Source organism: Arvicanthis niloticus, chromosome 10, assembly GCF_011762505.2.
Source record: "Arvicanthis niloticus isolate mArvNil1 chromosome 10, mArvNil1.pat.X, whole genome shotgun sequence".
Lineage (NCBI taxonomy): Eukaryota > Metazoa > Chordata > Mammalia > Rodentia > Muridae > Arvicanthis > Arvicanthis niloticus.
In genome coordinates, this window is record NC_047667.1 from 25,420,634 (window position 1) to 25,444,894 (window position 24,261).

General features: G+C 41.3%; 1 protein-coding gene across 4 annotated transcripts in view; it reads right to left on the reverse strand.

The window, feature by feature from the left end:
• The window catches only part of Camsap2 (calmodulin regulated spectrin associated protein family member 2), a 73,010-nt gene extending 49,086 nt beyond the window's left edge, over positions 1-23,924 (reverse strand). For 2 of the 4 annotated variants that reach the window (XM_034512882.2, XM_034512880.2), the window contains exons 1-2: positions 23,378-23,658; positions 8,164-8,423 (exon numbers count right to left, since the gene is read on the reverse strand). In XM_034512882.2, the coding sequence (XP_034368773.1) occupies positions 8,164-8,423; positions 23,378-23,516 (399 nt within the window). In that variant the 5' untranslated portion in view covers positions 23,517-23,658. Of the gene's footprint in view, positions 1-8,163; positions 8,424-23,377 lie in introns of all 4 variants that reach the window. The other 2 variants (XM_034512883.2, XM_034512884.2) reach the window with 2 other exon arrangements.
• Positions 23,925-24,261: the final 337 nt, after the last annotated feature.

A 24,261-nucleotide genomic window follows, 5' to 3' on the forward strand; every position in this document is an offset into this window, starting at 1 on the left:
TGTGTCACTAGGAGTGGGCTCTGAGGTTTCTAAAGGCCAAGCCGTGCCCAGCATCTTACTCTTTCTGCTGCCTGCTGATACAGATGTAGAACTCTCAGCTCCTTGTCCAGCACCATGTCTACACACTTCCGTGCTTCCTGACATGACAATAACTGTCTAAACTCTGAACTTGTAAGCCAGTCCCAATTAAATGTTTTCTTTTACAAGAGTTACTGTGGCCAAAGCATTTCTTCACAAGAACAGAAACCCTAACAAAGACAGGGGCTATAATCCTTTACCTTGGCTAAACAAGAACCTCTGAGCTCTGAGCCCAAGCCTCACAGAGCACAAGACTGCATCCTTTGTTTGTTTGTTTGTTTGTTGAAAAAGTGCTATGATCTTGCCAAATGTATTTAATTCTTAAAAACGCATCAGTATATCAAATGTTTGTTGACTTTGCATCTCCTTAGCTAGGCACCGAGACTATGATGAAAATCATGACCCACAGGCCCTGTCTTCACAGAAGTGATTCTACAGAAAAGCAACTTAGGGTTAACCTTGGCTGGGGAGAACAACTGTAGAATACTGCTTCCCCTTACGGAACTTCACTTTAGTTTCATTCTATAGGAATAAGATGAAATCTACCCTTACCTAAGGGTTCTTACCTTTTCTAACAATTTTTTAAGTTAAAAAAGGAAGGCATACAGTACCCTCTCCTGGCCTCTGGGAAACACATATGTATGTGGTGCACAGATATACATGCAGAAAAAACATCCACACACATAAAATAACAAAATAACAATTTTTAAAAGTAAAAAGTTGGGCAAAGTAACAAGAATTTGTAATCCCACCTCAAGGGGAACAGAGACAGGCCAAGTCCTGGGTACCTGCTTGCCAGTAGGTTCTGTGAAAGACTCCATCTCCAAATAGAAAGGATATCGTGATTCTGACTTCTGGCTTCCACATGAGGCCAAAGGAGTTACAGACACATACAGACACAGGCAGACACACAGACTCACATGGGGTAAGAGGCTAAGAATAAAGAATATGTCATCCTTGAGGGGTCCAGAATGTAAAACTAGGGGGTTCTTTGCCCCATAACTTCTAATTTTTAAAGGTGATATATTGGCTGTTTTTTCCCCCTAGTCCTGTCTGTTTGGAACTTCTTTATTTCGCAACCCTGAGAAGTAAAAAATTCACCTCCATCCCACAGACCTTAAGAAAGGCCTCTTGTAGGCTGAGAATGTAGTAAATCTCACACTAGCTTAGCCCCCTAAGCTCAATCCTCAGTATTACAGAAAACAACTCCCATCCCCAAAGCAGCTCTCCAGCGCCTCGGTGTCTTCTGGAGTTCAGGCCCCAGGAATTTCAAACTCCCGAGTGACATGTCTTCCACAGTGCCACCAAGGCGACTTTCTGAAACACAAATCTGATTACACCCTCTGTGGGGTTAAACCTCTATTCTGTGTGATTCTTCCTCACTGCCAAAGCACTACATCTGTCACAGCAAAGAGGGCCATTCAGGCCCTGTGTCCATCTATCCTGAGGAATCACTTCCTGTCATCTCCCAGGATGGACATGATGTTAAAGCTACAACGCAACACTGCTTATATTCCCACACCCATTGTCACCATCACACCCTCCATTTCCCTATCTAGTAAATTCCTCTACACATTTCAAAACCTGGCTGAAGGGCTGGCAAGATGGTTCTGTAGGTGAAGGGCTTGTCATGCAAACCTGACAACCTAGTTTGATTTCTAGAACCTACATAAAGGTGGAAGAAGAAGAACTAAACTGGGTTTAGTGCCTCTCTATCCTTAAAATATATGTGAGTACATTATCTATTGGAGTGTCTCTCCAGCCCCAATAATGTCATTTTTTTAAAAAAACAAAGGCATATATAATATGCTACCCATAAAAAAGAGAATTTAAATTAGGTTACAATAAGCAGAAACCAGAAGACTGAGATCTAGCATAAAGGGAAAAGATTCTGCATAAAAACAGCTACCAGGGGATAGTGAGGTGGCTCAGTGTTAAGATCACCAGCTTGTCTTGCTCTTGCAGACAACCTGAGTGTGGTTCCTAGCACTTACACAGTGGCTTACAACCATCCATAATTCTGCTTTCAGAGAATCTGATGCCCTCTGCTGGCCTCCATAAGCCATTGCAATCACAAAGTGCATACACATTCACACAAGCATATACCCACACACAGAAAAGTAAAAACCATAAACAAACAAAAAAGTTTAAAAATAAAATTACAGAGATAAGTTCTGTTCATACATTTGAAATGCATTTTGATAAAACCTTGATAAGAAACTACGGTCTCCTCCTCACTTCACCTCCTACCATAATACTAGTAGGTTCAGTGAGGAGAGCTTAGTCTCTTGTCACCACAGTCCTGTCCTTGCTTGTGATCTGTTGTGACATTCTCAAAGCCTGTCTCTTTCTCAGGAGAACATGATGGTAAAGAGCTAAGTTACATGAGCACAGGTGTGTGAAGTATAAGCACACTGACTGCATGGTAAACAAACAAACAGAAAGAGTTGCCTAGGAGCCTGAAAAGAAAACAGAAAAGCAGATGCAGTAAAATCAGAAAGACCTAAGAAACAAACATATGTGTGCATGTATGCATGTGTGCGCGCACACACACACACACACACAGAGAGAGAGAAAGAGAGAGAGAGAGAGAGAGAGAGAGAGAGAGAGAGAGAGAGAGAGAATATAAAAACAACTGTGAGCATTTATTCCGTGATCTTGTCACTCAGGGAAAGTTAAGTCTCACTTTCGGCTCCTGATCCATTCAGTGGATCAATGGAGGATTGATCCATTCACTCACCATGCTCACTCATCTTCTTACTCAACCTATCCTACGCTGCTGTTCCTGGGACCAGCAGAGGTGAGTCTATTTACCTTGTGGTTCCCAGGGTCTACTGCTTAGACACAGAGTTCCAAGCACACATTTCCTGCCATATGACTGGGTGGTTTGCCCCAGTGTTTTCCTCACTAAGTTTGTAAGCTTATTATTCAAATGAAGATGATCTCTCAGTATCAGTGTTGAGCATAAAACACAATTTTGAAAAGCCTACTTCTATATGCATGGAAATAACCTTTTTGGGGGGTAAGACATTCCCACTGTCTTCTGTGCTCTGACTACAACGTCCCTGCCCCTGCCTTGAGGGTAGACTATAATAAAACAGTGTGCAAGAGTGCTAGATAGTGGTTTACACTATCATTCCAGAATTCAAAAGGTTTGAGGCAGGAGGATTGCTCTGAGATCATTAAAGATCATTTAAGATAATTTTTGGCCAGCTTGGGCTATGTAGCAAGACTCTGCCTACCCTACCACTAAAAACATTATAAATTAATATTAACAAATAAATGAAACTTTCACTATAAGAGTTTTGGCATTTCAGAAGACAACATTTTTTACAAAGATTTATTTATTTATTCTATGCATATGAGTACTGTTGCTGTCTTTAGACACATCAGAAGAAGGCATCGGATCCCATTACAGATGATTGTAAGGCGCCATGTGATTGCTGGGAAATGAACTCAGGACCAGTCAGTGCTCTTTAACTGCTGAGCTATCTCTTCAGCCCCCCAGGAGAGAACATTTGATGCCTTACTTTCAATGACAGATCATCCCATTTTAATTACCACTAAGTAAACAGAATAAGCTACTTCTTTCTATTATTATTGGAATTATTATTATTCATTTTTTTACTCATCAACATAAGATCTAGGGGCTGGGAATGTAGCTCAGTTGGGAGAATGCTTGCCTAACATGCAGGAAGGCCTAGATTTGATGCCCACCACTGACAAGCCAGGTGTGGTAGTTCATATCTATGGTCCAGCACCAGGGAACTATATGCAGAAGGATCAGAAATTTAAGGGTATCCTAGAAAACATGAGGCTGAGTCTTCAAAATATAATAAAATGAAAAACAGTGAAAAGAAATGAAATACTTTGATTTACACAATGTTTGTTCCTAAACAAAATCTGATTAAACAATAAACATGGTTATATAAGTCCTATTTAAGAAATCAATCTCATTCCATTATATAGATATATACATTTATTTAGAGTTTTATGGAGGTCAATTTTTTTCCTTACATACATGCACAAATATTGCTGAAAATTAAGAAATTAATTCACAACCAAGAGTCTGACCTCTCACAGTCTCTAGTCTAGTTGATACCTAGGTGCATGTAATTCTAAAAACTAGCCAGGTATGGTGGCACAAGACTTTAATTGCAGCATTAAGAGACAGAGACAGGTGGATCTCTGTGAGTTCAAGACCAGCCTGGTCTACATAGTGAATTCTAGGACAGCCAGGGCTATGTAGAGACCCCATCTCAAACAAATAAAAACAAACAAACAGAAAAAAAACAAGAATTAAAAAGCACAAGTGTGCAAATGTGCTTTAGACAGTCCCAGCTCTGCCCAGATTCTAATTGGCTTTACCACAGAGCAGGGCACACTTAGGCAAGACACTTGGCACTGATGGGCCCTACCTGGTATAATATGCACAACATAAAACTTTGGATTATTAAACCTTTTCCATACATATAAATCACCCACAAAAACACATTTTAAGAATCACGGTCCACGGTGCTCTCCCACCACTGCAGCACTTGGGAGGCATCCGCAGAAAGCTTTAGACAGTTATTTCCGGGGTCCTTGAAGTCAAGCATTTAGAAACTCCTTCAGTGTTTGCTCCTGTTTACTTAGACACTGACACAGGATACTCATTTCTCTTTATTCCATTCACAAAGAAATACTTCAGTGACCATTTCCATTTCAACTTCAATCTCATCTCTGTGTGTTTTAATAGTGTGTGTAATTATATAAAAACGTTACCAATACAGAAATATATCAATAACAAGGGAAGTTCCATTCATCCCTCTCACCCCATTTTACTCCCATTTCCCAGAAGAAACTAAAGGTTGATATTTTATCAAAAAGACCCCACTCTCACACTAAATACAATTGCAGGGGAGCTTGATGTGGCCTAGTGTGAGGTTCTAACAACCCAAATCAGGGAAGACAGATCATTTAAGTTAGTTCTTTAAATATGACACTGTCTTAGACTTTAATAAAAAAAGAATGAAGGGGCTGAGGAGACGGTTTGTTTGTCAGGAGCGCCTGCTACTGTGCAGAGCACCATGGCCCCAGCACCTGCATGGCTACCCGCCCTTAGCCTCGGCATCTGTAACTCCAGTCTCAAGAGACCCAGTGCCCACTTCTGGCCTCTATAGGCACCAGGCATGAACATGATGCACACATATACATGTGGGCAAAATACTTGTATACAAAATATAAAGTCTTTTTAAAAAAAAAAAGAATCAGAAAGAGCATTATGTCTTAAAAAGTCAAGATAATACTTCTGCTACTATTGTATTCCCATGACCCCCAAAGCTATGGCAGCACAAGAAATAAAAGATACTAAAACCACTTAGCTTATTCAGAATTGCAAATGGGTAGAATACAGTACCAATACATGCAAGGTGAGTCAAAACACTATTTAGATGATACCTCTCAAAAGCAAGGCAAAGAAGCAACTGGTGATTTAAATAACTCCCATTTCACATTTAAAAAGTTTTAAAACAAAATTCTACTAGTAATATGTTCTCATATATGCTTTTAAAAGAGTAGTATAATATTACAATAGCAATAATAAAAAAAGTTACAATTGAAAAACCTTGAGTTCTGACAAAAATTTAAAGTATATGATTAAAATACTGGTCAGTAAATATGACACTGCAAAGGGTTAAGGTGATGTACTCTAATCTCAAGTTTTAACAGCCAACAATTAGAAGTCAGGGCCAGAAAAACAGGGAAAGAATATGTTATTTAAATTAGTCTTTAAATATTAAACAGTCAAAGTTGTCAGCAGGCTTTACAGGGTCAAAGAAACCTAAGTAACGCAATCAGCTGTCTACCAAGCTCTTTATCCGTAACTTAGTCTCCAAGTACCTTCATAGTATATCCTCACACGCAGCAGCTACGCTAGGGAAAACTGTACAGTGTGGCAAGTCTGCTCCTTATGAAGGAGGATTAAGACAGTGAACCAGGTGGTAAGAACATCTGGGTTATCCAGCCACACCTGCCTGTGCCCTACCCACGCTGCTTCAGACTCAGCACTGTGCTCAGAACCATCCACTCAACCTCCAAACTCCCAAGTAGAAGTCGCCAGTGCGGCCATTCGAATCCAACTAAGACAGTAAGTCCTGAAGAATTAAATGTGGCGTATTTACAAGTAGAATTTAATTGTCCCTAGAGCTAGTGAATGCCTACACATGACATGCATACACATGCACATGTCAGAGTAACCATGTGAATCTGGCACCATTAGTGAGAGCTGAAAATCTCTTACATGAAAAAAAAGATCAATATCCTCAGGCTTCCTTAATTACTTATTATACCCTTGAGAAGTTGTTCTCAATTCCTTAGAATATTAAAGTGAGGGTTGGTTTGTTTGTTTTTTGGTTCTGTTTTGTTTTGGTTTGGTTTTTTGGCTGTCCTGGAACTCACTATGAAGACCAGTAAAGTGAGGTTTTTAAAGAGAGATAATAACAGGAAGCAGAGTGTAAAATCCTTTGCAGATAGTACCAGCCTTGGTGACTGTGTTCCCTCTTCCTGAGTCTTATAATACACCCTTCTACATTTGGGTCCTTCATCCCAAAACTACCATTCTCATGAAAAATAATTTACACGACATCACTTTCTTCCTTTTATCATTCTGTATGTGTGGGTGTGTCCGCGGGTGTGTGCACAGAGGCCACAGCATGTGCTGGGAGCTTTGCTCCTCACTCTCCCTCTTACTCCTTCACACAGCCTCACACTGAAGCGGGAGCAAGGCTGTTGGCCAGTAAGTCCCAGAGATGTGCTGGACTTATACCCCAAGATGGTAAGGGTTACATGATTACACCTGGCTTGTTTTATGCTGGTGTTGGTCCTCTTACCCACTGAGCCATTTCACAAGACCTGCTTTTCAGTAACATTCTTGATGATACATGTATTTTGGAAAACTTACCCAAAGCATACAGTGAACTTAAAATTATTTAGTTTTATGTCTTCAGATTATTTATGACTCCCTGCATACTTATCCCAGACCCACTTAGAAACCTTCTGTATGTATGTTGGACAAGAAATGAGTTAATGGTTGTTAAATAAGCTGAAATATCTAATGTGCAAGAATTTACCATGACTGAAGCACATAAAAGAATACTTACATTTGACATTTTTTTCCATTTTTCCATTACATTTTTTTTAATGTGCATAGGTACTTTGACTACATGTATGTCTGTGTGAGGGTGTGAAGTCCCCTGGAACTAGAGCCACAAAGAGTTGTGAGCTACCATGTGGGTGCTAGGAACCAAACCCAGGTCTTCTTGGATTTGGCTCCAGTTAGTGCTCTTAACCACTGAGCCATCTTTGTAGCCCCTTCCCGTTACATTTTTAAATATTATTTTTGTGTGTGCATATGTGTGTATGCATAAGTATACACACATGGAAGCCAAAGTAGGGTGTCAGGTGCCCACACCTAACCCCCTCTGTCTTTGAGGCAGCATCCCTCACTGAGCTCTGTTTGGACTAGGCTATCAACCCAGCAAGCACCAGCAACCCTCCTGTCTGTGTCCCCTCAATGAGCCACAGGCCTGTAAAGGGCTATGCCTGGCCTTTAACACGGCTGCTCAGAGCAAGTGCTCATATTGTTGAGCTGTTCTCTCCAGCACCTTACATATTAGTTTTATGTTGCTCTGGGAATGAAACTCAGGCAAGGTCTTTCAAGAGCCAAGCAAACATTCTAATATTGAGCTATGACCCCTCTCCACTACAGAAAAATTTACAAATCCAAATTCTTGCCTTACAAAAAGTCAAGGATACATTTTCCATTTCTTATAGCTAATCTCTAAAACAAGAAAATTTCTAAATAAAGAAAAATTATTTCATAATAGTTTGAATTTACATAATTGTTTCTTCCAGGTACTAGATGTAAACCAATATTCCAAAATAGTTTGTCAAACTCTTCCCTCACTTAGAAATAAAAGATGACTTTTAAACTCTAGGTGTAGATGCCATAAAGTATTTCAAACATTATTTCCTTCTATTTTCTAGTACAATTCACTAAAGTGTGCACTTCAAACCTGAAATAACCTTAGGTATGCAAAGACTTACCATCTGTATGGGTTTCTTGTGGAGATCTCTTTCAGTTACCAGTTTTTCCTGGTCAGTGACATAAAGGCCTTTCTGTGCTAACGCCTGGATTACAGCATCGTGGCCCAGGAGGGGCTTTGCAGCATCACTCTTGAGGATGAGACTCCCAGCACGACAGTACAGTTCAGCTGACAGAAGCAGGTTAACGACAGGTGGTTTGATGTGCTCCTGGTCATACTGATCTGTGTAAAACGGTTCTCGAAGGTCCTCTGGCACATTTTCTATAAAAGTGAAGAAAAAAAATTTCATATTTTTGTAAAATTTTTAACTAAAAAACTCCACATCATTTAAAAAACTACTACAGACCTTGAGATTCTTTCTAAAAATACCAATATTCCTTTAACAGGCAAGATGATACTTTTGTTTGTTTTTTCTACCTAGGTTTAAGATATAAAAGGAAAATACAAATTTCCTTTATAGAAAATATGTCTCTGAGGTATACAACAGAAAAGCAAACAGAGAAAAGGCTTCAGACTGTGGTGACCGATGAAGCCATGCCCCCATTCACTGTCACAAGTAGGTTCTTAAGCCTGCCAGTGACTAGCTACAGTCAGTCAGAAAATGCTCTCTAAAGACCGCTCGCTGCCAATATCATCTGACAGAAGAAATCTTTTGCCTGAAGTGTTACTGCTACCTGTGGAAGAACTGAGACTGCCTAATTAATCTGGTCCATCCTCCTTGAACCCCGAAGCCCTTGCAACAGTCTTTGTCCCTTTTTGCTGGGACTACTGAAGGTACTGAGGGGAAGTTACAACTATTATTTAGATAAGATCTTCTATTTAAAATCTTTCAAACAATACTGATAACTATAAAATCACAGATTGATGAAACATTACATGGATAAGGAAATAAATTTGAAGCCAGTAAGTAGTGAGTACAGAGAAGATATGATATTGCTAAAAACAATCAGAAAATACCCAGGCATACAGCAGAGATGAAAGTAAAAGTCAAAGAGGATCAAATCAAGGTTATATGTAAGGTGTAGTGCTTTGATTGAGAATGTCCACCATAGACTCTTTGAACCCTTGGTCCCAGTTGGTGGCATGTTTAGAAGGTACAGCCTTGTGGAAGGAAGTATGTCACTGGGACAGGCTTTAAGAGAAAAAAGTCTCCCCTACTTCCAGTTTGTTCTCTGCTTTGTGCTGGAGATTCAAGACTTGAGTTCTCAGCTTCCTGTTCCTGCTGCCATGCCCACCACTGCTGCTGTGCCTCCCTGCTGAGATATATACCACATATACCACTGCTTCACTGCAGCAACAGAAAAGTAACTGGTGGTTTGACCAGGAATGGGCCCTATGTGTCTGAATGCTTGGCCATAGAGAGTGATACTATTAGGAGGTGTCCTTGTTGAAGCAGAAGTTGCCTTGATGGAGAAAGTGTGTCACTGTGGAAGTGGGCTTGGAGGTCTCTATGCTCAAGCAACACCCAGTGTGTAATATAGTCTCCTGCCGCTGCCTGTGGATCAAGACATAAAACTCAGCTCCTCCAGCACCATGTCTGCCTGCACACTGCCACACTTCCTGCCATGGTGATAAGGGACTGAACCTCTGAAATGTAAGCCAGACCCAATTAAATGTTTGCCTTTTAAGAGTTGCCATGGTCATGGTGTCTCTTCACAGCAATAAAACCCAAACTAAGACAGCAACCAATATAGAAAGTGTGGTAGTATTATAGAAAAATGAAAATCAGAAGCTGCACTAATTCTTGAAGACAGAGAGGAAGCTCAGTTTTAGACATGCTAAGCTTGAAACAATAGCAAAAATATCCAAATGGAAATACCCACTGAGCAGCAGAAAATATAGGACTGAGAAAGAGGTCAGCGCACATCTATAAATTTGGGATTTTGGAGACATCTAAAAATATCATTCATGTTTAATAACTGAAAACTCCTCCCTCCCTCCCTCCTTCCCTCCCTCCCTTCCTTCCTTCCTTCCTAGCTGCATTACCCAGTGAGGCAAACTGAAATTTAACATAGGGCTCAGTATTGTAAACGTCAGACTTCAGTGCTGGTACTATACTTTAGTATTAGAGTATCTAAACATAAGCTATTAACATAGCATAAAAACTATTAAAGAAAAACTATACTAAAACAATTGTTATAAAATATATGAATGGATATTTTACTTCCTATAATAGCAGTAAAAAATGATTAATACAGGTAATCTTGGCATTTAAACACTGGCCAATGCAAAACAAAACAAAACAAAAACAAAATACAAAAAACCCAAGAGTGAGTGAGTGAGTGAGTGAGCAGGACTCAAGCTTACCTGCCATACAGTCTTAGGGTTCTGCTGCTGTGACAGAAGGACTAAAGGCAGTTTGGGGAAGAAAGGGTTTATTTCAGTTTTCAGTTCCATACCACTGATCATCACTGAGGGAAGTCAAGGCAGGAACCCAGATGCAGGAACTGATGCATAGGCCACGGAGGAGTGCTACTTACTAGCCTGCTCCTCACCGTTTGCCTAGCTTTCGTTCTTAGAGCACTTAGGACCACGAGCACATGGGTAGTATAGCTCATGGTGATCTGGGCCTTCCTATATTAATCATTGACCAAGAAAATGCACCACAGACTTGCTAGGTTAATCTAGGGGAGACATTTTCTTAACTGAGGTTCCTGCTTCCCAAATTACTCTAACTTGGTCAAGTTGACATAAACTAGCCAGTATACACACATATCTATACATCCATGTAACGTTTACTTAATGGTTTCACATGCATTCATACATTTTCATACACAGTGAAAATCTTAGTGAAACAGATAAGTAGACATTGCTCTAAACATGAATCCTAACAACCTTTTCATATGCGTTTAACAGATAAACTTAAGGAGCTATCTTGCCCCAAGACATATAGCTATAAATACAGAAATCTAGCTCTAGACAGGTAATAGGCTTTAAAAAAAAAATAGCACGTTTTGTAATCCAGGGTGGCCTTGAACTCAGAGATCCCCCTACCTCTGCCTCCCAAGCACTGGGTTCAAAGGTGTCCATGACCACACCTGCCTTCATTTGAAGCAGTCTTTGCTTTATTCTAAATGGTTCCCTGTTCTTTGGACCAGAGTTGTTTTCAAGGTAGATGTTTTATCAAAGCTGTTTTTTTGTTTTTGTTTTTTTTGGGTTTTTTTTTTTTTTTTTTTGCCTATTATCAATTTAGAGCTAGATTTCTGTACTTATAGCTGCATGTCTTGGGATAAGACAGCCAGGACTACACAGAGAAACCATGTCTCCAAAAAAAAAAAAAAAAAAAAAAAAAAAAAAAAAAAAACAACTAACCCAAAACAAAGATTGCCTCAAAAATGATTTAAAAATATGTTTCAATCCTGTAAAGAATAAACAAGTTGTCAAGTACCATACTGCTTTCATGATAGCTGTTCCATCTACAGGCTGCCTTCAGCCTCAGTCAGAAAAGCTCTTTACAATGAACAGCAATCAATACAGAGACACGGCTGCTCAAGGTGATGACGGTTGAAATGGTTCAACCCTATAGACATCTGGACCCTCTAAGGCAGTGCTTCTCAACCTTCTGCTTCGACCCTTTAATACAACTCCTCATGTTGTGGTGACCCTCAACCAAAAATTACTTTCATTGCTACTTCAGAACGTGTTTGATACTGTTGTGAATCCTAAGTATCTCTGTTCTCCAATGGTCTCAGGCAACGGCTGTGAAAGGGTCGTGAACCCCTCCGCAAGGAGTCTCGATCCACAGGGCGAGGACCACTGCTTAGGTTTGGGAAACTTCACAGAAGGGGTGAAAGGCGGACGAGCTGGAAGACAGGACATAGGGCTGTGAAAGCCATCTTCTGGGCATAGCACAGCCAATGCAGTCACATTCTCACCGCAGCCGGAGCTGCCTGCAATGAGCCTGCACCAGACTGGGCCTGGAACAGTAAGCCCTTTATCTCACAGGCTACTGTGGCCCTGCCCTCCCTGGCTACTCATGGATTCTGGGAGGCAGACATTGTCTCTAGTTGTATATGCCACTGAGTCAGCCCATGAGGTTCCAATAAATAGCTCGAAACCCCTGGTCACACAGGTGGTCCTGGTTAAACTCATCAAGTCACAAAACAAAATGAATGGGAGCAAAAAGGACTCATAGGAAGGAGGGGTAGGCAAGAGTCAGAAGGACTGTAGGTCAGGAGGATCGGGGTTCCAAAGAGAGTGGGAGGTGACAGTAATCAGAGTGTCCTAAATTCTGGGATGACAAGGGTGAGTACCACCACACCTAACACAAAGACCTAAAACAAACTCTCCAAGACATTTGTAAGAATTGACTCAAAACAGATTATAATGGACTATACATTATTTTTCAAAAATGGAACTGTATATTTTTTGAAAAATTAGTGGAAACAGCATATTAAAAAAGAAATGGGCAAAAACAGGCAAAATGTTTCATTCTTTTCTGAACTCAAGAATAAAAGCAAAAGCAATCATAATTATAGAACAGCTGAGTGAGAAGTCACCATGAGAGATAGCTGCAAAGGATGAGACAAGGTTTTCGTGTGTGCCTGGTCTTTAGCAGCACCTGTATCAATCCCGTTTAGTGTCGCCCTGTCTAGACTAGGTGTTGCGACTCACGAGCACTGGCCATGCTTGAGGCACAGTGGACGCAGTGGGACAGTGTTGCTCAGCCAGCGGTCGGGGAGCCAGGTCATCTGCTGACCTATCTCACCGTGTGTGCACTGCAAGTGGAGCAAATGTCTCACAACAATAAGAGGCAGGAGGAGGAGGAGAATGCCTTACTTTTCAAATCTTAAAAAGTTCCTAAATAATTGCTAACACTGAATATACAAATTTTTAAAACCTTCAATTAAAGGTAAGCAAACTCTGACCTGAAAAACATAAAAAAAGGAACCACTAACAGGAGAGAAACTCACAGTACCAGGAATCTGAGAAAGCTACAATTAAAGAATATTCTTTAAAAGCTGGGAAGCCAGTTCAGTGAGTAAATGGCTGGCTGCTAAGCCTGACAACCTGAGTCTGAGCTGTAATCTCGGGACTTCTAAGACAAGACAGGTGACAGAGACCGGAGAAGAAGCCAGACGTTCACAGCCAGCTAGCCTGAGCAAGTGGTAGGAACGAGAGTACCCTGCCCCAGCAGAGTGACTGTTAAGAACCAACTCCCCAAAGCTGGAGTTTAGCAACTCTAATGACCCCTAACATTGTACATCACTCTTCTTGCCCACTACCACTCCAATGTCCTCTGTCACTAGTGCACAGAACTATGACAGAGAGCGGGCAATTGACAAGTTACTGAAATCAAGCACAGCCCCTAACACAGATGCTCCAACTAAAAAGTCCTTCCTTCTCTGACCTTCACTACCAAGCAATGTGCTGAGTGCTATGCAGGAGCTGTACGACATTCTCAAGCTTAAGTTCGCCCCTTCCTGCTTCCATTATCCTGAGACCCGAGTTCTTTTACATACCAGATCATTATATCAGCACCAACACACTTAATTTACTTCCATGCCACAAAGACACCTCAAACTCACAGCAGGAGGCAGGTTTCTCCAAGACCAAAGAGTTACAATATGATGAAGACTAGAAGAAATTTTGGTGTTATATGAAATGGTAAATGTCTGTATAAATACACTGTAGTTAAAATATATTATATATTCTGTGCATTAGCTTTCTGCTAAATTAACATTCCACAAGCATAAACCGAGAATTCTTAGTTTCCAGTATTTTCCCACCAAACTCTGGTCCAGATAAAGTGCAGCTTTAGGACACCTTCGTGCACACACAGGTAATAAGTGTGTGAGCATGGATGCCAGAGGGAAGAAGATGCTGTACGTGATGCAGCTATGTCAAGAGACATAGGATCCAGATGGAAAGGAATCCTACTGGTTAAACCTAGGGCAATCTGAGTTACAATAAAACGCCTAACAATAAAGTATTGTAATTCATTACATTCCTTGTAACAGAATAACAACTAATAAATGAGGAGAAATGATAGCAATAATCAATCGTTATAATAGATTCAGGCAAAATCATTACTTGATGCTAAAATAGTAGGTGCAAGTTTACAGAGTCAAATCCCTATAAATTATTGACTTTTAAAACTGAGGGGAAAAGAGTGGGGCTGGAAAGATGACTCAGTGGTTAAAAGCATTGGCTGTTTTTGCAGAAAACTTGAGTTGAATTTTAGCACTCAACTCACATGGAAGCTCACTTTCTTTTAACCTCTTCTGGTACCAGGCGCATGTGTGGTGTACAGACATACATGCAGGCAAAACATTCATACATATAAAAGAAAACTAAATCTTTTTTTAAAAAAATGTAAAGAATCTACTTTATAATGGAGTAAACTGGAAGATGATCATAACAAACATCTCTGACAGTGAAACAAACACCATGTGTCATGTGATCCGACGTACTGAGAATACGTATGTCTTTGTGGTAGTTTTGCCAGATTTGTATTAACGTCAATCACTACAACATTAGATAAATCCAAGTTCAGAAGCATTCTATAATTAACTGACCCATTTTTTTAATAAGATAAAAGTGCATTTTAATAAAAAGAAAATCAACACTGAAGGTTCACATACTGGGGGATAACGGGAAAAAGGAGTTACTGCTTCTCCATCTAAACTCCCAAACCTTCCTGGTATCTCCACAGGTAAGAGGCTGTCAAGTCACTCTGATCTTGGGAGGAAAGTAGTTGGTAAGGAAAATTTCTTCTATGTGAACATGGTTCCTTTGGCTTGTCTTCAGATGCTGAGACACCCTTGCCAAGGGCCCCCGTGGAATGCAAAGACAGTTCTACCCAAAGAGGAACAGGGGAAACCTGCTGGTGGAGAGACAGGTGTTTCTGGTGGTAATAGGGATCGTAAGAGGGATGCACACAGAGAAAAGAAGGTGAGAAAGTCAAAGAGGATAGAAATACCAGAAGGAACATAGTCTCTCGTTCCTGCGTTTCTATCAGCCTAACTGAGGGAGATCTCTGTGCCCTGTTTCTCCAGGCACTCCTGTACTGGGCACAACCAGAGCCCATGCCAGGACCTCATCACTATTCTGGTCACTCAGAGCCAAGGTGGAGGGAGACATCTGCTGAAGAAAGGCCAGCATTCCAGAGCTTTAAGGAGCAACACACAGGAAGAAGTGAGCCAATCAACTCCCACAGAAAACTGGCTGCTTTTACTAGGCACACATCGTAAGGTAGTTTGGCAAGGACTAACATAAAGCCTAAGGAAAAAGCTTGATGCTCAGCTCAGCATGTAGCTCAGTGTTTGTGGTTTCAAATGTTAATGTCATGACAGAACTATTAAAGATCAAAAGTGAATTTAAACACACTAAATACAATGCATGATCCTAAATTTGATCCTGCAATGAGAAAAAATAGAAATAATTAACACTGAAACAAAAATGAAGATGGGCTGTGCACTAGAAAATATATCAGAGTTAATTTCCTGATCTCTTAATAGAAATTACTTAACACAATTAACTTACATTTAAAAAATACAGTGAAATATTTAGGGACAAACTGGGGTACCATGCCCCAAGTACATAGTCAAATACAAAATGTCACATATATTTGTATCTATATTTATCTATATTTATCTATATAGGTACAATACATATACAAATATAATGTATACATGTATTTGTGTAGAGGGAGGAGAAGGGAGACCTTCCAGAGTTTCACGCACCAATGAACTACAGTATTTACCTAATTGTATACAAATCAGAAACCTAGGAGTTGTCGTTATTATTTCCCTCTCATCCCTTAAAAATATTGAGAAGCCAGTACCAGTTCTCTGCCCCATGTCTACTAACATCTGTCTGGTCCACATGATCAGCACTGTTCATCTCAAGTCTACATTTATCGATAGTTTATCTTCCCATCTTCACTCTACAGCACTCCCTCCAAGCATACCTCCTTGGGGCTGAGACAGTAATAGCTCAGTGAGTAAAATGTTTGCCATGCAAGCAAAGGAACCCAAGTTCAGATCCCCAGCACCTATGTAAAAAGCAGAGCATGACAGCATACACCTCTAACCCCAGTGCTTGGGGACGGGGAGGGGGGTGAGTAGGGAGGAGACAGATGGGTCCTCGGGGTTTTGGTGTCAAGCCAGCATAGCCAAAACAGCAAGCTCCAGGTTCAGAAAACCTGTCTTCAAAAATAAGGTGAAGAGCAATAGAGCAAGACACTTAATGCTGTCCTCCATGAAAGCACGTAAGCACATGCATGCACATATACACATGCACACACATAAGCACATGCATGCAAACACACATTTTTAATTAATTAATATAAAATTTAAAATTAAGTCATTCTCTCTAGTCAAACTGCTTATTTCACATAAGCAAATTCAATCGTGGCACAGACCCCCGTCCATCCCAAGGATTTTCAATTATTTTTCCTTCTGTAAGAATTCAAATATTTCCTCTAGCCTGCAAGAAAAAAGCGATCATATTTCTGCCAGCCACACTCAGCTCCTAGGAACCAAGTTCTGTCTACTACAGAGTCTCAGCACATGGTCATCCATGCTGCAATGTTCTTTCTTCTTATTCTTTATACCCTTTTATATTCCCAGGAGCCAGTGATTCATTCAACTTGGTCCAATTTCCCTTTTTTTAAAAAAAAGGAAAGAACATACCATTTATCTTGCCTTCTCTATATCTCAATGTGCCTTTACTTTTAAGAGACTGCTGGATTCTATTATAAAACATGAGTGCATCTGTAGTTAGTGAAACATAGGTGAAATGTGTTAAAATACTTCAAGTAAGAAAAAGTTTAGTAAGCAGAGACTTAGTAGAATGTACTGACATTGTTAGGAGTATATATATATATAACAGAGGGAATAGAAAAAATAAAGATACCCTCATGTTCATGAAGCACCTAGATACTGAATATTCATGTTATAGATATATAGATATATATGGTACTTAATATTTGTGATACAGTAAATATGCAGAGAGAGGAAAAGGTCTATAAAAATTACTATTCATGAGTCCTTAATCCAGTCATCCAGCAATGATCCCCATTTTGGCCTATATGCTTGCTACACAATGAACACAAAATCCATGACTATTAACCAAGCCTACTGTGGCAGACATGCTCACTCCTCTGGTGTCTCTGATAAAGACAGTATGTGTCAGTGGCCTTTGTTTCCCTAAGGGGCTCCTTGGAATTTCACGTCTTGTCCTGATCCCCCCCCTACCAACTGCAGGAAAAGCTCAAGTGGCAGAAATGGGAATAGAAATATTGTCTGTAACAGAATTTGGACTATGGCTCCTCCTGCTTCCACCTTGTCCTAAGTATATTAACTAGCTTACCTTTTTCCTTTTGCTTTTTCCTGTAAATTGATTTAACAAGTCATGAGAGGTAAGCATTTCAAGTTATTTTGTCTGCTTTTTGTTCCAAGACCTCTTGGTTAGGCTGTCTGTGTGCTTAGAGGTTATTAATGTATGAGGGTAATTTCCCACACAGCACTTGTGGCAACCAAACAATATACGAGAAGTTTATTTTTAAAGGAGCATTCCAACAAACAAAAGAAGATATCATGACAGAATCATAGCCAGATATGAAGTGTCACCTATTAAACAAAACCCACATATACAGTATACAACTTAAAAAAAAAACAAAAAAAACAAATGCTGAATGTAATCAATTCATTAAATCTAATTATCAACTTAGAAACACAAAAGACAAAAAGAAACTTGTTAAATAATTTTGGCCAGGGATGACCTTTAGCCCCTGGTCCCCCTGCTACCTCCCAGGTAGTAGCTTTATAGGCATGTGCCACTCCACCTGGCTTCGTGAAATTTTAAGTTTTAGCCCTACTCAAACCCATTTCTATGCTATTCCCAATATTTTGGTTTTTTTCTCAGAATTAAAAGAAAAACTTATATGAGATGTTCTACATCACTGTTCCCAGTAAACAGCTCTCATCCCGACCATTCAGCAGCTAGACTTTCACCTCAGCTTAAAACCAGTTTGTCAAACCACGTTTCCTCCCAGGGCTTCAGGGTTACTATCTTTTCTTCTAAAACATTTAAACTTCATTTGGTTATTTATTTGTTTATTTAATTTGGGGCCAGGGAGCTTACATCATGGTGTGCATGTGAAGGTCACAGGAGGACTTGGCAGAGTCAGTTATCTCCTCCACTGTGTAGTTCCTAGGGATCAAACTCAAGTTGTTAGGATCTGAATTGAGGTCCTCCCCCTGCTGAGCATGCTCACTGGTCTATATACTTCTCAATGCCTGCTTAACTGACTGCCTGCCCTGCCTCTGCTTCTTTTTAAGCACTCACACTTCTAAACTGCCCTCAACTTTTTCCTTGTCCTCTGCAATCATATCTCCTCATAACCTTACTTACATGTTGCTATCCACAGAACAGCAAATTGTTTATTTCTAGATCCAGCTTCTGAGCCATACTGCAGTCTTATCTTTGTGACTTTCTACTTTACTGGACTTTCCAGACAACAGACTTGGACTTACACATAGCTCAAGAACATAAAAACATGGAGGCTGGAGAGATGGCTCAGAGGTTAAGAGCATAGGTGCTCTTCCAGAAGTCCCAAGTTCAATTCCCAGCAACCACATGGTGGCTCATAACCATCTATAAAGAGATCTGTTGCCCTCTTCTGGGCTGCAGGCATACATGCAGACAAAACACTGTACACATAATAAATAAATCTTAAAAAAATAAAATAAAAACATCTGCCTCTCTGTTAACTGGTATCACACTTTACCTTCATGGTCAAGAAGTCTCTGAGTTTCACTTTCTCTGAATCCTTAGGTGGCCTTATCCTCATTCATACTCTTCAAAGCAGTCACCCACTTATCCCACAATTCAGTCTTCTAGAAATACTAGGGACTTAATTTCCGCAACACTTCTGTCATGAGCTTCTTTTCCACCCCTTTGGTACATGTAAAATAGTTCTTAACTATTAAGAGCACACACAGAAGTCAGACTTCCCTGGTTCTGATCCCAGTTCCATCACTTTGATGCCTTTGGATGAGCTCCTAAACCTCATTTTCCTCATCAAGTAAAACTGGGATGACTAACAGTTTCCACCTCTTAAGGCCATCATGAGGATTAAAATAAGATACTATGTGTGACATGTATGACACAGGCACTGCTCAATAAATACAGCAGACTTATTATTATATCCCACCTTGAGCCCTCACCACATCTTGCCCAAACTCTTACAATAATGTCCCAAATAGCCTCTGCTTGGAGGTTTTGTTTTTTTGGTTTTTTTTTCACCCAATGCTCTAACAATCCCTGTAAACATCTAAGAGTCAGGAGTTCTATAGGATTTTAACAATATCTGCTGATACCTAACAGAACTGTAACAAAGTATACTTATAACAGCAAATGATTTTATATCACTAACTAGATGGAATAAGGAAAACGAGGGGCTGAGAAGAGGGCTCTGTCTTTACGTAAAAGTGCTTAGTGCTTGTTGCACAAGCATGAGGGTCTGAGTTTAGATCTCAAAAAGAAGCCAGGGTTGGTGGGAGCATGGACCTATAATGCCAACACCAAGGAGCGGGGGGGATCCCTGGGGCTTGCAAGCTAGATTAGAAAACTGTGGGTTCAATAAGAAACCTTATCTCAAAAAGCAGAGTGATTCTGCCTATGGCCTCCACAGGCACATGTACACATGTAAACACACACACACAAAATGAAAATATAGCTACTAAGGTTAACATGATAAATTGACACTACAAAATGAGCCTTAAGGTGGGCATGCAGCTCACCTATGCAATCTCAGCACTCAGGAGGCCAAACAGGACTCACAGAAACTCTAAGCTACCCAGAACTACACAGCAAGAATCTGTATCAACACACACACACACACACACACACACACACACACACCCCAGGCACAGTGGTACATAACTTCAATCCCAGCACTTAGGAGGCAGAGGCAGAAGCATCTCTGAGATCCTGTGCTAGCCTGGTCTACATTGTGAGTTTAAGATCAGCCAGGGCTATATGAGTCTGTCTCTCTGTCTCTGTCTCTGTCTCTGTCTCTTTCTCTCTTTCTCTCTCTCTCTCTCTCTCTCTCTCTCTCTCTCTCTCTCTCACACACACACACACACACACACACACACACAGGGACTTGGGGGGCAGAGAAAACTCCATTCCAAGAGATTCTATACCCATCAGCTGGAAGACTTAAGAACAAAACATTTAAGGCAATCTCAGTTATATGCTGCTTGAATATGTTAAGTCTTCAAACACAATAAAGGTTATCCTCTTTTACAACCAGAATACTATTGCTGCTGTAAATTCATCTGCACAAACTCATTCTTCATTTACATAAAACCATAGAGGCATTTTTTGAGAAAATAAACTGTTAAGACTGGAGCCCGTAATCTCTAGCACACACTCTAGAAACTGAGACAGGAAGATCAGAGTTTAGTGTAATTCTTGGTTATATGGTGAATTCAAGACCAGTCTAGGTTCCATGAGACACTGTCTTTCAAAAACAAGAAACTACTGAAAACACATCCTCCCCAAAAGATGAAGCCTTTGGAATATTTTTCAGGACAAGAGTATTATTCACACAAATTCCCCATATCTGCTTTCTAGGTATCATCACTATGTTAGTGTCTTGTTGGTTTTACAATTCAATTAGTTTATTTTTTGCCTACAATTGATTCTGCGTTAACCATTATAAATTGCTTTTCCAACATACAGCTCTAAAACTGATAATTTTTTGTATATCAAATTGAAAAGGGACCAGTAAAATTGCTCAGTGTATAAGCCCTTGCTACCAACACTGACAACATGACTTTTAGCCCTGGGATGCACATGGGAAAAAGAGAGAACCAACCCCAGCAAGTTGTCCTCTCATGGGTGAGGAAGCAGGAGCACACACACACACTCGTGTGCACACACAGAATATACAAATAATACACAATACAACAAATTATTTCTAAAACTTTAAACATTTCTAACAACAACAAAAAACACATACAATATCCTGAGAAGCTGAGTTAACATTTTGAAAACAATTTGAAATACTTATTTAATTAACTTTTTTGTGTGTATGTGGCAAATAAAACATGCACCAAATATGTACAAAAAACTTAACTTTTTTTCTGTTTACTCTATAGAAGTCTATGTTACACATTTTAAAGAATGCCAGTGGGGGCTGGAGAGACTGCTCAGTGGTTAAGAACACTGACTACCTTACAGAGGACGGGGCTCAATTCACAGCACCCACACGGCAGCTCCTAACTGTAACTTCAGGTCCAGGGGATCCCACCCCTCACTCAGACACACATACAGGCAAAACACCAATGCACATAAAATAAAAATAAGTACATCATTAAAAAAAAAAAAGACTGTCAATACAGCAAAGCAAAAGTGGAACATGGTGGCATACATCTGTAATCCTAGCACTAAGGCAGAGGATTGCTATGAGTTTGAGGCCAGTCTGGGCTCCATATCAAGTACTAGGCGACACACACACACACACACACACACACACACACACACACAAAGAGCCATTTTAGAGAATGTTTCAATTTCTAAGTCATTCTCTTAAGGACTTACTTAGATCCTTTTCTCCAAGCCAACTGCTGCCCTGGCTCGGTCCTGCTTTAATGCTGAGCACTGCCTCAGATGTAAATGCAAAAGACCACAGAGGGCCTGAGGAAGTCAGATCCCGCTGATAGTGGGCTCCTTTACTTCCTCTCTTCTCAAGTGTGTTCACGCACTCCACAATCAGAGACCACCCTGACACACATCCAGAGACTAGGCCGTTTCTGCTCAGAAGCCTCTGTGAGAATGAAGAGCCAAACATTCACCTCTGTACTTTAAGTGCCCTCTCCATTTCAGATGACAAGAAAATGCCTTTGGTCTCCTCTGTCTTCCAGCTTCCACACAGGAAACTATGATCTCCCTTTTCTCTACAAACTTAAAGCGCCTCATTTGTTCTCCAAATGGTTATTTGGTATACTGCTTCCCATTCTTTATATCAAAATTTTTAAAAGTATTATCTGTGCTTCCTATCATTGTTATTCATTTAAAACTTAAATTAGTTCAAAAAAAACCATTCATATCTGATGTCAGCTCTCTATCAAAGTATAGGAATTCAAATAAAATTAAGACAGACATAAACATAAAAATTCCTTCTAAACTAATTCGAATACTTTTACAAACAGTGGGGAAATTCATCTAGTCTTTAACCTAGAGGTACAATCTTTGTAAACACTTGCCTGTATATAAAGTTAAACAATAAAGCTGGATTAAACCACTTAGCCACATATTTTCACAGTCCTACAACTGGAGATCAGTCATCCTCCACAAACAATCCAGAGAGCATTTTGCAAGCACTGAGGAACTTCTCTCATTTTTTTTTTAAGCATTCCACAACATGGGTTCCTAAAGCAAGAGCTAAGGGATTCCAGCAGGAGGTCCCTTTCCTGTTATTCTGCAAAGGCTGGATTATAGAGGGACTGTTTAATCACCACTGTACTACAGGATTACTATGTCAACAACACGTTCTCCCCCAACACCCCCCCCCAAAAAAAAACACTTCTACTTCAAAAAGAAAAACTCAAAGTAAGGAGGTGTTGTTTATCTGATTTTATGACGTCAAAATTCATTTGGAAAAGGAAAGATGCCTCAGTGACATTAAGTGAAAAAGCACCATACAGTCAGAAAACTAAAATTGGCTTTAATGGGTGGCTTAACGAGAATTTGGAATGTATAGGAAAGGCTGTGAGATAAATAAGGAATGACTACAAAAGACACTGCACTTCAACAATGACCACCTTTCATCCTATAGAGCCTAGCAGCCACCATTACAAATGTCAAAATCAATATAGTACCCCACCTTCTTCCAGTAATAAACTCGGATTTCTTGGTATGGTAATCACAATTATGACCGAGAGGGAAACGTATGCAGGATAATAAGGAAAGCACCACACACTAAAGCCATTTTGGGAAAACACGATAATTTGCTCGCTGAATTTAGACAACACACGCTATCCAATAAAAGGAATCCGGTCAACCCCTCCCGCGTCAGTCAAGGGCACCTCATTTAAGACCAAACCTGCCTTCTTTCTTTTCTCCTTGTGCTCATCTCCCGTCATCTCCCTGAACCTGTACCGGAAGATACACATGAGGGAGGGAGGGGGCTGGAATCAGGAACAAAAACCGGGATGTGGACAGCATCGGGAGGAAGAGGAAGGGACGACACCACTTACCTGTCCCAAAGGCTTTGGCCACCAGCCAGGCCAGATTGCAGGCGATTTTGGCCCTGGAGAAGTCATAGTGGTCAAAGGGTTTGATGGCTGGAACAATGAACGTCCTCTTCATCTCCCGCGGGTCTGCAGCATCCCCCATCTTTCACGGCGGCTGGTCGGGATGGAGGGACGACGGCCTTCACATGGTGTGGCGGAGAGAGGAGTTCAGATCGTCCGCGCCGGTCGCGGCCCTCCCGAGTGCCGGGCACGGAAAAGCTCAGCTGTGCTCGTCGCGAGCCCGCCGCCGCCCGCGGGAGCCGCCGCGGCCCCGGGCATAGACGTGAGGCGGGCACCCGGCCGCGCTCGCTCCGGCCCCGGTCTGCCCCGCCGCCTCCTCTTTGTCTCCGTTTAGTCACACGGGCTCGCAGGAGGGTGGCGGCTGCGAGGGCCCGGAATGCTCGGGCGGGGGCAGCCTGGACGATCACGTCGCGGACAGTGTCCCCGCCATGGCGGAGCGCGCACGCCCCGCCTCACTCACGGCCGCCCCTCGGGCCGCGGGACCCGCCGCGGAAAACGTCAGAATCGCTGCAGCGCGCGAGCCGCCCGCGGCCCGGCGCTTCTCCGGCGCTTTCGTCGTCGCCGCCGCCCGCCTCCTCGGCGCAGCTCACGGCCAAGGCAGCGGCCTGGAGGAGGCCGCAAATCACGGGCCCTCGGCTCCTGCCTTATCGGGCTTGTCCTCGTATTTTCCGCTACCCCTCCCGTGGCCGGACGCGTCGTTCCCCTTCAGCCGCCGTCGCCGCCGCTGCGGTTTTCCGGCTGCGGCACTGGATGGAAAGAGCAGATGGAAACACTGAGCATGCGCCTGTCGCGCCCGGCCCCGCCCCCGCCGCTGTCTTGCGCCGCCG